General features: G+C 41.8%; 1 protein-coding gene across 1 annotated transcript in view; it reads right to left on the reverse strand.

Annotated features, from left to right (window-relative positions):
* Nucleotides 1-2274: 2274 nt before the first annotated feature.
* LOC124789148 (cytochrome P450 4C1-like) overlaps nucleotides 2275-14622 on the reverse strand; it is a 125633-nt gene continuing 113285 nt past the window's right edge. The window contains exon 6 of the mRNA XM_047256442.1: nucleotides 2275-2712. Coding sequence (XP_047112398.1) covers nucleotides 2275-2712 — 438 coding nt within the window. The remainder of the gene's footprint in view (nucleotides 2713-14622) is intronic.

Here is a 14622-nt window from a genome sequence, read left to right on the forward strand (position 1 = left end):
AATAAACTGAAATACGAGGATCTGACTTTCGAGTTCGGTGGAATTTGGAATGTGAAACCTGATCATATCATTATACTTTGTGCTCTGCTATCAACACTACGTAATCTGAAGAGCACTCATCTGTTTCCTAGGATTTACTAAACACAGTCAAATAAAAATTATTGTTCAGAAATAGCGTAAAATATTGTGTGAAGTACTGTAAAACTCTGAGTTACCAGAGATATTCCTGAGGAAGCTGGATGTAACCTGGGCAACTCCTACAATGCAATCTCTGTTGTTAAAATAAAAAAGAACAATTATTGTTTTTACTATGGTTGTAATTATTCATCTTACAAAAAGCTTTTGAAAAGCACTAAGAAAGTGTATTGTTTGATTTTAAAACACTAGTTACTTCAATATTTCAGTTCATACAGTAACTATGAAACTAAGCACACAGTTGTTCAGATGTAGCATTGTCCTTGAATATTTATAGTTATGCGCTTGCATTGATGAGTGTAGTGGGGCATCTACGCCGCATTTCTTGCTTTTTCTCTGACTATGCTCTAGCGATGAAGGTAAGAGATAGTGAGCGCATATGAGTTGCAAGCAAACAGCTGTAGCATACAGGCACGGTGACGTTACTGTTAAGTATTTTAATGTGGTTTCCAACACTGTAAAGCATCTGACTTATTTCACAAAAGTGCTCTTTTATAATGTCTGATAAATAGAATGTGAGAGATATATACATGCACCAATGTGATACTGCCAGATCGACAATGTGAAATATGTTCGTAATATGATCACACAGAGAAAGTGTGTTCAGCTGGGTCGGGTCTGAATTAGACATTAAGATTTTCGTAACAAAAAATAGAACCTTTCATACATATCACAGAATATTCCGGGCTTATACCTACAGTAATGGTCAGTCAATAGTCTGCTGTGACCACTAGTAAATCAATGTGCATGCAACTGTGTGAAGTGTAGGTGAGTACTTTGCATAAAGCACTTTAAAAATATGTGCAAGTGTGTTCGTAAAATGAAGAATGTTATGTAGCATGCTGTGCACCTATGGAGTGTAGTCAAATCGCAGGTGCTGTGCAGAAGAGGAGTTGCGCGTTGCTGTAATCTGACTCGACGCAAAAGTGAGTGACATTCACGAACACTAATGTATTTGTTTGAGTGGCCATTTTCCGCAGCAGCTGTTAAAATCAGTTGTTATTGGTTTTTCCGCCTTAAGCTTACTGAAATTTAACTGAAGAGAATTTTAGACCAGACGCGTTTCGCTTGTATTTATAAAACATGTTCTGTGCTTATTCTGCAAATTGGATATATAAGTTTGTATATTTTTCGTTGCTTTAGATTAAAAACAGGGTTTTGTCTATAAGGTTGGAGCGCAAATTACTTACAGTGTTGCAGCCTGTTATTTACACATCCTGTATTTGTGTTATTTACACTTCACCTCGCTTTTGCAGATCGAACTGAAGTTATGTGTGTTCTCACTCAGCACAAGAAAAAGTGCAAAGGGAAAAAATTGCCGAGTGTGCATGTGAAACGTAGTCTTTCGATATCAACTGCTGCTAATGAAAGGGAGTAAGCAGTGGTTTGAAGAATGTGTAAAGAAGAGGCTGGAACACTGTAAGTAATTTCCACTGTAACTTTATAAACAAAACGCTGTTTTTAATGTAAAGCAACTAAAAATGTACAAACATATGTATCCAATTTGCAGAATGAACACAGAAGATGTTTTATAAATAAGAGTGAAAGGCGTCTGGAGTAAAATTCTCTTTGATCAAATTGCAGTAAGCTTAAGTCGGAAAAACCAAAAACAAATGATTTTACCGATCTCTGAATGATGTTATCACCCTCTAGACTATCTGTAGGTCCACATGAGATTGAGGCACACGGTCCACATACCGCCCAAGTGAGGACAGGAAAAGCTGAACTCGTGCATTTGTAAACGGTTATAGGCGCTTCAGTCTGGAACCGCGCGACGGCTACGGTCGCAGATTCGAATCCTGCCTCGGGCAGGAATGTGTGTGATGTCCTTAGGTTAGTTAGGTTTAAGTAGTTCTAAGTTCTAGGGGACTGATGACCGCATCAGTTAAATCCCATAGTGCTCAGAGCCATTTGAACCATTTTTTGTAAACGGTTAGGGAACATACACGACTATATAGCATTACAATCCCTCTTCGTACTCTAATTTGGCGAAACCTCGTTTCGGTATTTTGAACAGTTCAGGAAATGCAAGGGTTCTTCATACTCATCCTGTTCATACGTTCAGTTTTAGACGGCAAGCTAGGAAGCTACTGGTACATTATCCCGTGGAACAAAAGAAACACGATAGCCGGTGAGTGGGTGTGCTGTGATGGAGTAAGTAATCTGCTCCAGCTGCTGCCTGGTGGAGCCGGGTCGGATGCGGAACCTGCGCAGCACTGCAGCCAGCGCAACCCGCATCTCCAGGTCGGCGAAGCGCGCGCCCACGCACTTGCGAGGTCCTGTGCCAAACGGCAGGTAGCTGCCCGGCTGCCTGCTGGTGGCGCTGCCTCCGGGCAGGAAGCGGCCGGGGTCGAACAGGTCGGGCTCAGGGAACAGGTCTGGTCGGCGGTGCATCAGCAGGAACGACACAAGCACGCAGCAGCCCCTCGGCGCCAAGTAACGACCATCGCACAGCGGCGTGTCCTCGGTCACCAGGTGCGCAATGTTGGGGGCTGTCGGAAACAACCGCAGCGACTCCTGCAACAGCCGTACACGCACATGTGAACCGTCGTATTGTAAGGAATTTCCTGAACAGATCTTGCACGGGACGCTGAAGTCCAGCACACAATATGTATCCCATAATTGATCTTATTCGTGTAACTCATTTGTCGAAACTACATCAGTGCTACACATGTACAGAACCTGGGCAAAGTATATGGTAACACCCAAACTCAGGACACTACTATGGATTATACGATGTAGGGAAACATCTTGAAGTCGTCTCAGAATGGATCATACAGGTCCTTTACGGTTTCCGAGGGCATCATATACCACTCTTCCTGTAAAATAGGGGCCAGTTCAGGTAATGATGATGGAGGTGGATAGTGACCATACACCCTCCTCTTCAAAGCAGTTCACAAAGGCTCGATAACATTGAGACCTGGTGACTGTGCTGGCCAGGTGGGATGTTACCATTAATCCTCGTGCTCACGAAACCAGTGCTGAACGATGCCAGCTTCGTGAACAGAGGCCCTACAGCCTTGGTACAACACTTCACCTTTGAGGAACAAGCCTTCTGCCATAGGATGGACCTGATACGCCAAAGTGGTCACATAACATGTGGCAATAATGCGACTTGCAGAGTAGCCGTGAAGCCCATTGTATACCACAATACAGCTGCCCAAACCATCACTAAACCCCAGAAACGTTTCACTTCTGAGATGTATACTTGGCCAGAAAGGTTTAAACAGCGTGAAACAAGACCCATCCGATTATTTTCTTCCAGCACCCCATAGTGCAGATTTTATAGGTTTGGCCCCACGTTTTCCTGTTAAGGGTATCTCCATCAGTGATGAGCAGTACAGTACAGCTGCCCAAACCATCACTGAACTCCACAAACGTTTCACTTCTGAGGTGCATATTTGGCCAGAAAGGTTTAAACAGCGTGAAACAAGACCCATCCGACCAAATTATTTTCTTCCAGCACCCCATAGTCCAGATTTTATAGGTTTGGCCCCACGTTTTCCTATTAAGGGTATCTGCATCACTGATGAGTGGTTTTGGAACTCCAGCTCACTCTACAATTCCCTGCTTGTGGAGCTTCCTCCATGCTGTTTTGGCACTGACAGGGTTAGCCAGTGTGATGTTCCACTCTGCAGTGACTTTCGCAGCTGTTATCCCACTACTATTCTTCAATGACAGTCTGTCACGATCACTCAACCCACACTTTCGTCCACATTATGACATAGTGGATCAGGGTTTTCTGCTTTCCCTGTACACAGTTTAAATTTTCCGTAAGTTATCTCCTGAAACAGCAAACATTTCGGCTCCCTGGGTTTTGGGTGCACTTACCATGAAAGCATCAACAATTACCCCACCCTCGAATTCAGTTAGCTTTGATATAACTGACTCACAGCTACACATAACACTGTTCTGACCACGACTGACAATTGCAGTATGTTGAGCACATTGCATAGGTGCTTTTCATACTGAAATTCAGCAGTTTAGTCAGTAGGCCTCTACAGCATCTTCGTTTATGCTGAAGCATACATTTTCGTGGTGTTTCCATGTTTTCGTTCAAACACTGCATGTTGTGATTAGTACACTGAGGTATGAATTAGTCTTGCAACACACTTGTAGATTTGAGCAGGAGAAAATTACACTTTGAGACGTGGCATAAGCCCCCTCTCATATTTTTATCTTACTCTGAGTAATTCGATTTGGGGAAGGACAGCCGAGTATGGTCATTACAAGGGTAGTATTGAGAACTCAGACGATATGAATATTTTCCTCTCTAAATGCACACAGAGAAAAGCTGCTATTCCTTCACACGTGGACTTCCCACGTAGCATCTCTCGTCACCCGGGTGGTCCGGTGACAGGTGGGTTCTGCTGATCTTGAAAGGGTTCTGCCGGCGGGTGTGAGGGAGTCGAGTGGATGCTGTCCAGACGCCGACATTGTCATAAGAGCGGGGGCGACACGCCCACAGGGGCCTGAAGGAGCACGGCTGGGGCTACAGATTCCATTACTTCGCAGAAACTTAGTAAAAACACTTTCTGACGGGCTACCAGCAAGGTGTGGGAATGACTTGTGTTACCAGGCAGTCTTGGCGGGCAAATTCCCGCGTTTTCTGCAAAATCATAACTGTGATTGGCTTGCTCAGGGGATAGCTCCGTGACGTAGCAAAATCGGCGCAGAAATTGGCGCTAAGTATCTCCATTGGTGGAATAGTAGCGCTTCGGCAATAGAGTGGAATTTTCCGCTGGTTTTCGATTTGCTGATTGGAACGTTTTAACCATGGCCACTGTCGTGGGGGCGGGAATGTTCTGTGTTCGGCTTGCACGGGTGCTCTTGAGAAAGTCGTCTCTCGCCTTTCGGTCAGAGTAGGTTACAAGACTGAGCTCTCGCTGCTCTGGACAGCCTGCCTTCCGTTGGCTGTCTAATATACTTTCATTTAATTGTAACTGTTTGACGAATTTGCTGAAGTTCCGACTTCAACGTAACTTTCCAAGTACAGTTGACAATTGAGCGTTCTGCGTACAAGCGGCCTATGTTGTCCGTCTTGAACAGTTTTGGCTAAAGTTGACTATCAGAGTTACCGTGTGACTTCGCTTGTTAAAATCAACAATCACTGTACTGTCTGTGATTGTGTAGCGAGCCTTCTTCATCTCCCTCAGAGACGCATTTGTGTTGCTAGGAAGTGTTTAGTCTGGAATAACTAGACCAGGATAATTTGTTTCGGGCTATACTCGCGACATTATCATCACCACGACGGGACGCCAAAGCAACCAGGCATCGCCTCCGGTATACCAGCCAGATTGTGTCCTTACAGTTAAGAAGACAGATTGGTAATGTATGTCTGCAGCACCGACAAATTAGGGAATTTTGCTACGTGACAATCAGAGCTCAGCAGAACGCACCTGTTCCCGTCTTTCCTAACGTGGTTCTGTCTTGGGTGTTCATTGTCTGAGTTGTCACTACTGTAGCAGCAATTAATGTTGGGTTGGCTGGGTGTTTCTGTTAAGATTTGAGTTGCAAGGAATTGGCTCCACATACCACTTGGTCGTAAATGTCACAATCTAGTTTATGCTACAGCATCTTTGTTTATGTTGAAGCATACATGTTCGTGATGTTTCCATATTTTCGTTCAAACACTGCATATTGTGATTAGTACACTGAGGCATGAATTAGTCTTGTAACACACTTGTAGGTTTGAAAAGGAGAAAATTACATTTTTAAATTAAATGCTGATTGCATCTCTATAGACCGCATAACAAACACAAAATTTGTGGCAATGCATATTGATTTTTAGTTTAAGTGATGTGAACATACAAAGATATTGTCCTCGCAAATTTAATGTGATCAGCATGTTTTGTCCTTAGAGTCCTGTCATCAGTGTGTGATGGCCAATGTTGTTTAGTTACATACTCTTCATATGTACACTCGCTTCTTAGTTTTGGAATACTTTTCTTGAGCACTAGGGTGCAAAATCTGAACAAAAACTTTTAATTGAGCTCATTGCAAACATATGTTTCAAAACACTGGGAATTTTGAATACACCATGTGAGTACGTTTGCCAATCAGTCATGCACATCAAAAGTAACATTGATCATTACTGTCTATGATACAAGTTCTGCAAGATTTGGACTGAATTTACATTTACCATAAAAAAGTAAATAAGACTCAAAACACCATTTCGAACCAAGAAATCAAAGAAATTACTAAAACAAATTTATTTAAAAAGGCAGTCAGAAGTACTTTCACAATTTAGTCATATTTCATAAAAATTACCTATTAATCAAAACATTCTATCATACTATGCAGCGAAGGATTACGTATCTTACATGGAGTAGCTGCTTGGTAAAAAAAAGTAGGACAAATAAATACTACAAAACATCCATCATTTCACATAACACTTTCACACTATATTTTTCCTTCTTTTTTATCTTTTCTGGAAGAACTTAGTCCCAAAGCTAAGCAACGTATGACACTAAAACTTCGTTTTCTTTCTAAACTCAACATCTCACTGTTAATAGAGGCATGCTCACTCAGTCTTTCAGACTAGCAAATAAGAAGTTGAAGAAAACAGAAAGGAAACCAAACACAGTCGCTATAGCCTTGACATCGACTAACGGCGTGTGTAGTGTCACATTATGAAACAACATGCGTATAGTGTGTGTAGCGTGTGACTGGGGATCAGAAATGAATGAACGGTGCAGAACTATACTTTGACAATATTGTAATGATCTAATAGTGAAAGGTTGCCAGCCGAGAAAAGAAGAATCATGTAAATATGAATATTAGTTGTAAGCCGTTAACAGTGCAAGCCGCTTTCGTCAGTACATTAAGAGGTCATACGAGTCAAAAAACCGCTGATTGGGAATTAGAGGTAAAAAGCGATGCAGTCATGTCCCATATATAAGCAAACAGCTCAAGATGCCGTACATAGAAGACCTGAAACGTCAAGCAAGGCAGAGTTCCAGAGATCAGCAGCAGCAGAGTTCCACACTGGCAAGAGTTCCAGATCGAGCAGCCTCGGATGACGAAGAGCCAGCAGCAAATTCTACGTAGGTGAGCATTATCTTTAGTTTAGCTTGTACACCAAGGACACCTTGCTTGCCTGAACATACCTCTGAACTAGGGCTATTGGTTTCCATCGTACATTTGTCTACATGTACCTATGTTTATACGTGACTTTCTTTGCAGCGAGTACTTGAACCTAAGGATCCGATTGGAGCAATAGAATCTGACACTTCCATGGTCCGTGATCTATAGCACCATATGTTGGTGTGTATTCCCGACTCTTGACAAGGTTATTGGCTATGGTGGATACTTTTTGATTAACTTGAGATTGTAGTAGGCCTCATCTGTGTTTTTATAAACTACCGCCTGTGCTCTTCTGCATTTTTATTGCAGACACACGAAGAAGCAATAAAAAACAGAACAGGAAGCCAAGCCAGAATCTCACTTCCTTTCATCACCATGTGCATCTTTAATACTATTAACGATACAGCCTATATAACTTATATAACTTCTCTGTTTTTTTCCACAATGTGACTTCTGTATCACCAAGCTGGTTCGTGTAACATCTGTGTAAATGTTTTATTCGTTATTTATGACCATTTATGTAACCGTAATAATCTAAGGATGTATTTTCAAAAGTAATATGGTGTAAAAGAATGGAAATGTTGAATCTTTACTTGCCATACTGGCTCATGAATAGAGCTGTCGCTTCGTAATCATGTACGAGGGCAGTTCAATAAGTAATGCAACACATTTTTTTCTGAAACAGGGGTTGTTTTATTCAGCATTGAAATACACCAGGTTATTCTCCAATCTTTTAGTTACACAATACTATTTTTCAACGTAATCCCCATTCAATGCTACGGCCTTACGCCACCTTGAAATGAGGGCCTGTATGCCTGCACGGTACCATTCCACTGGTCGATGTCGGAGCCAACGTCGTACTGCATCAATAACTTCTTCATCATCCGCGTAGTGCCTCCCACGGATTGCGTCCTTCATTGGGCCAAACATATGGAAATCCGACGATGCGAGATCGGGGCTGTAGGGTGCATGAGGAAGAACAGTCCACTGAAGTTTTGTGAGCTCCTCTCGGGTGCGAAGACTTGTGTGAGGTCTTGCGTTGTCATGAAGAAGGAGAAGTTCGTTCAGATTTTTGTGCCTACGAACACGCTGAAGTCGTTTCTTCAATTTCTGAAGAGTAGCACAATACACTTCAGAGTTGATCGTTTGACCATGGGGAAGCACATCGAACAGAATAACCCCTTCAGCGTCCCAGAAGACTGTAACCATGACTTTACCGGCTGAGGGTATGGCTTTAAACTTTTTCTTGGTAGGGGAGTGGGTGTGGCGCCACTCCATTGATTGCCGTTTTGTTTCAGGTTCGAAGTGATGAACCCATGTTTCATCGCCTGTAACAATCTTTGACAAGAAATTGTCACCCTCAGCCACATGACGAGCAAGCAATTCCGCACAGATGGTTCTCCTTTGCTCTTTATGGTGTTCGGTTAGACAACGAGGGACCCAGCGGGAACAAACCTTTGAATATCCCAACTGGTGAACAATTGTGACAGCACTACCAACAGAGATGTCAAGTTGAGCATTGAGTTGTTTGATGGTGATCCGTCGATCATCTCGAACGAGTGTGTTCGCACGCTCCGCCATTGCAGGAGTCACAGCTGTGCACGGCCGGCCCGCACGCGGGAGATCAGACAGTCTTGCTTGACCTTGCGGCGATGATGACACACGGTTTGCCCAACGACTCAACGTGCTTTTGTCTACTGCCAGATCACCGTAGACATTCTGCAAGCGCCTATGAATATCTGAGTTGCCCTGGTTTTCCGCCAAAAGAAACTCGATCACTGCCCGTTGCTTGCAACGCACATCCGTTACAGACGCCATTTTAACAGCTCCGTACAGCGCTGCCACCTGTTGGAAGTCAATGAAACTATACAAGACGAAGCGGGAATGTTTGAAAATATTCCACAAGAAATTTCCGGTTTTTTCAACCAAAATTGGTCGAGAAAAAAAATGTGTTGCATTACTTATTGAACTGCCCTCGTAGAACACGGAGGGAAGCCCCTCTGCAAAGACACTGGCTTAGCAGGAACAGAAAAGGTGGACTTGGCGGTCGAATTGCAAATTTCTTTTGTGATAAGAGTCAGTCGGTGGCTAGCAGGTAAAGTATTCCCATCTCTTGAACTGAACAAGGCAAGAAGAACTGCAAGATTATACACTATGAGATCAAAAGTATCCGGACACCTAGCTGAAAATAACTTACAAGTTCGTGGCACCCTCCATCGGTAATGCTGGAATTCAATGTGATGTTGCCCTACCCTTAGCTTTAATGAAAGCTTCCACTCTCGCAGGCATACGGTCAGTCAGGTGGTGGAACGTTTCTTGGGGAATTGTAACCGATTCTTCACGAAGTGCTTCACTGAGGAGAGGTATCGATGTCGGTCAGTGAGGACTGGCACGAAGTCGGCGCTCAAAAATATCCCCAAGGTGTTCTATAGGATTCAGATCAGCCCTCTGTGCAGGCCAGTTTATTACAGGGATGTTATCATCGTGTAACCACTCCACCATTGGCATTATGAACAGGTGCTCGATCGTGTTGAAAGAGCCAATCGACATCCTAGAATTGCTCTTCAACAATGGGAAGCAAGAAGGTGCTTAAAACAACAATGTAGGCCTGTGCTGTGATAGTGCCACTTAAAAAAAAAACAAGGAGTGCAAGCCCAGTCCATGAAAAACACGACCACACCATAACACCACCGCCTCCGAATTTCACTGTTGGCACTACACACGCTGGCAGATGTTCACCGGGCATTCACCATACCCACACCCTGCCATTGGATCGTCTCATTATGTACCGTGATTCGTCACTCCACGCAACGTTTTTCCACTGCTCAGTCGTCCAATGTTTACGCTCCACCAAGCGAGGCGTCCTTTGGTATTTCCTGGCGTGATGTTTGGCTTATGAGCAGCCGCTCGAACGTGAAATGCAAGCTTTCTCACCTCCTGCCTGTCATAGTACTTGCAGCAGATCCTGATGCAGTCTGGAATTCCTGTGTGATGTTCTGGATAGATGTCTGCCTATTACAAATTAAGACCGTCTTCGACTGTCGACGGTCTCTGTCAGTCAACAGACGAGGTCGGCCTGTACGCTTTTGTGCTGTACGTGTCCCTTCACGTTTCCACCTCTTTATCACATCGGAAACAGTGGACCTAGGCATGTTGAGGAGTGTGGAAATCTCGCGTACAGACACATGACACAAGTGATGCCCTATCATCTGACCACGTTCGTAGTCCGTGAGATCCGCGGGGCGCCCCATTCCGCTCTCTCACTATGTCTAATGACCACTGAGGTCGCTGATATGGAATATCTGGCAGCAGGTGGCAGCACAGTGCACCTAATATGAGAAACGTATGTGATAGGGGGGGTGTCCGGATACGTTTGATCATAGAGCGTATAATACAGCTTCAGATGTGGATGTAATTTGGCTTATTATTCATGGCATACTCTTGCTAAAAAGAGAATTTCCAGAGCTAGTTAAACAGCAAGAGCCACAGATACTTTTGCCGCCTTTTATGGACGGTAAAGAAGACCGAATTTGCCATTATCTTCATCTCCAGTTGAGTATTAGGTAATTGTATGGTCTATTTATGCGGTTTCTTTTTCAATTTTAAGTTTGTGCCCTATACCTTTGTGTTTATCAGTCATATTTTATCATTAGTCGTTTACCTAGACAGGGTCGTATACCAAGTGCTACCATATTCCCGATTATCCTATTTTATTGAGCTGAAAAGCCATTTCATTAAACTTTCACTACAGTTAATAAACTCTGTGGAGTAGCAGATTTCATTATTATTCACTGAGCATGATTCTTAAAGGACTCCACGTATTTTTCATACAAAAATAATTAAAGTTTCAGCATAGTTCAGCTCCCTGGATAAATTTATAATATTCAGCTAAAAATTGATCTTACTGAAATCTCTGTACAGTATTACTGTTGCATGCAAAAACGGCGGTGGTCATGAATAGATACTGCCTAGTAGACTTTGAGGGGCCAACATAAGAATTAATTATTGTGCAGATGTACAGGTGTTTTTTTTTCTCATATTGTATTGTGAATAAAATATTCAGCTTTGATGTAAATCCTGGGGCACATTAGTTTCTGGTCCTCATTGCTAATTGTTGAGCCAGATGTAAGTTTCATATTACAATTACAGCATTAATGAAGTGCACATGTCAGCTAGCTGACTTTTGTGTGCTGTAATGAGAAACGGGCTCAACTATACTAGATCCAGGTACCACATGTTCTATTTGAGCTAACTAGATAAGGAAGCAAATGCGCCTTCAGAATGCAAATAGTAACAGGAATAGAGAATATAATTATCTGACAGCCATTTCAAGGACTTCTTTTTTCGAATAATTAAGCTGATAAAAGAACCTCTTGTCCAAACTTATGTTGCTCCACAATTACTAATTATTTATCTATAATAATGACATGCTTTCTTCCTTAATATGCAGAAAGTAAGTGTTATTGAGAGCCAGTTGCTGCAAAAAAGGGTAATATTCCTTCTGTGTCGTTCATGAGAAACTAATTCTACCTTGCTTGATAAATTGCGGCAGTGCTTAGTATCTTATCTGCAAAAAGTATGGTCAATCCCAATAGTAAACTTTTTCATGAACAGAGATAGTATTTGGTACAACTTTGCCTAATTAGGCTGGAGACCATTTCTTTTCAAGTAATTACAGTTTATCTGATAACTAATGGATCACTGGTTCGATTCCCGTTTGTTCTGCTATTACTCCCTTTCAGTAGAAATCTTCAGAGAAACAAAATCAGTCGGATACCTTTCCATTACGCATGATCATGATCAAATAAGTATACATTCCCAGGAATAACATTGTCGGTGGTTGGCAGTTCAGTAGTAGCTGATAGTGTTGTACGCATCCTAACATCCCAGACTTTCTGTACTGTCTCCAGTGACAGAGACTTGATAAATCTCAGTGTGACCCCGTCGTCGTTTCACTTCTGTACACAGCCGCTCGTGCACTAAGAAACGAGTGGCCAAAAATTCCGCGTCACCTCTGGTCTGAGAGTGAGGTTCTAGGAAATTATGTTGCGGTTCATACAGGCTTACAATATTATTAAACAACTTCTTTGAAAAAGCGCATGTGTATAGGCATAAGGCGAGTGAGGTAACACTGTTTTAAGCAGACTGACCTTGTATGCGGGAAGGTAGAGGCTACATTTTTCATTTGGCCATCCTTATTTAGGATTTTCATGGACTTCCTAAATTACTTCAGGCAAATTCTGGTGAAGATCCTACTATAAGGACACAGCAGACTATATGTCCCATCCATGCCAAACTAGCACTGCAAGTAGGTAATGTCTGTATCCATGAATCATGTTATTTTTGCTGGTCTTAAATTTTAATATCAATTCTTGTAAAAGTGATCCACGGATAAACGAAATTACTACAAATGCTAATACTACGATACTGTAAATCACACTACTTATTTGTTACTAAACAGTGGAGATGCCTCATTTAAACTGCAGTCTAAGTCTATTGTCAGAGTAACTTAAATAAGACAGTCTACGCATCAGTAAATAATAATTTGAAGTTTGAAAAGTTGCTTTATTTAAACAACTGTTCTAACTGCTGCTCGAACAGATGGCAGTTACGTGTAGACGATAGCCTTCTATTGTTAACAGTCGACATTCGATGTTGTTTGATTGGACTAATACAATTAACATCACGTAGTAATGTCTAATTGTTCTCATAAGTGAGTTAAACGCCTATGTGTTTCTTTAGAAAGACGGGAAAATTAATAAAATATTTTACACTAAGCTAATTGTGCATCTCTTTTGCTTAGTAAAATTACAGCTCATAGGGGTAAATTTTCTTCAGTTATCACTGGTGTCCGTTATTAGGTTGTAGAATTTGGCAACTTTAGTCGTACCAAACTTATCGACTTGTACTCTTTTGCTTATTAATATTTTCTTTAAATTATAAAGTGGATAGTCAGTCAAAAGAACTTGTGTCGACGGGATTACCGTCTCCTGAAACTCTAAAACTTACAGAAGAAATGAAATAAAACAGGAAGCAAAGAGACGCCCAGAACTAGTACGTAAAACGGATTGTAGTCGTAGTGGTACAAGCACATGGAATGAAGGCAATAATACGAAGGGAGTAAGCCAGGGCTGTAAGCCATCTACTACGTTATTCAGTCGGAACGTAGAGCATGCACTAAAATAAACCAAGGAGATATTTGGAAAAGAATTAAGGATCAGGGCAAATATGTAAAAACTTTAAGGTTTGCTGGTAACGGATAACATGGATCACACCGCCAACCAGTTGCTTGTTAACAATCTACTCAAACTTTTACTTAGGTTTCGACAGATATAAACCTATCTCCTCAGAAGATGTAATGACACCTAAAAAAGTATACATTGTAGCCAGTACATGGAAGTTATATGTGCAGCAAAAAGAAACATCAAAATTATATAAAATAAACTTACGTGTTACACAATGTGTGAAAAGAGAAACGAAGTCACACGGCTTAATCAACGGTAAAATGATCCACATAAATGTTATAGCATAGGGTTTCGTCATAAGTAAAAATGATCCATGTACAATCTAAGGCTACATTCTAGCGTCTATAAAGTAAGGTCTAATAATCGTTCTTGTTTCTATAAAGGGCAGACAGGAAGAACTGTCAAAGTTAGAGTTAAAGGACATTTATTGGGTAAAGAGGACGGTAGCGTTCATAGGTCAACTTATGACGAATATCTCGTACAATGTGTACAATCCCCTATGAATCTGGAAGACGTGGTTCTTCTGTGTAGGGAGGAGAAGGGTTTTAGATTGCACTTGCTGGAGGAACTGCAAATTTTTAAGCACAATTTCAGTTATAAGGATTTTATTCAATCAATGATCGATTTCAGCTTAAAAACAAACTTTTTCGATTGGATTCGGCTTGTTCCTAAATTGACATAGCAACTATAATGGCTCTTCCGCGCTGTTTCAACATTTTTTTTTCAAATACGCAATCTGTCATTATCCTACTTTTTGTTCACAATTTGCATAGGTTTATATCCTTTTTTGTAATTTTTGTTACATTTCTGTTTCTGTAACATTATTTTAATGTGCACTGAACAGCCAAAGAAAGTGGGACACCTGCCTAAAATCGTGTAGGGCTCCCGAGAGCACGCAGAAGTGCCGCAACACGACGTGGTATGGAGTTTACTAATGTCTGAAGTAGTGCTGGAGGGAACTGACACCATGAATCCCGCAGGGCTGTCCATAAATCCGTAAGAATACCATGGCGTGGAGATCTCTTCTGAACAGCACGTTGGAATGCATCACACATATGCTCAGTGTCATGTCTTGGGAGTTTGGTGGCCAGAGAAA

The sequence above is a fragment of the Schistocerca piceifrons genome, chromosome 3, assembly GCF_021461385.2.
Source record: "Schistocerca piceifrons isolate TAMUIC-IGC-003096 chromosome 3, iqSchPice1.1, whole genome shotgun sequence".
Lineage (NCBI taxonomy): Eukaryota > Metazoa > Arthropoda > Insecta > Orthoptera > Acrididae > Schistocerca > Schistocerca piceifrons.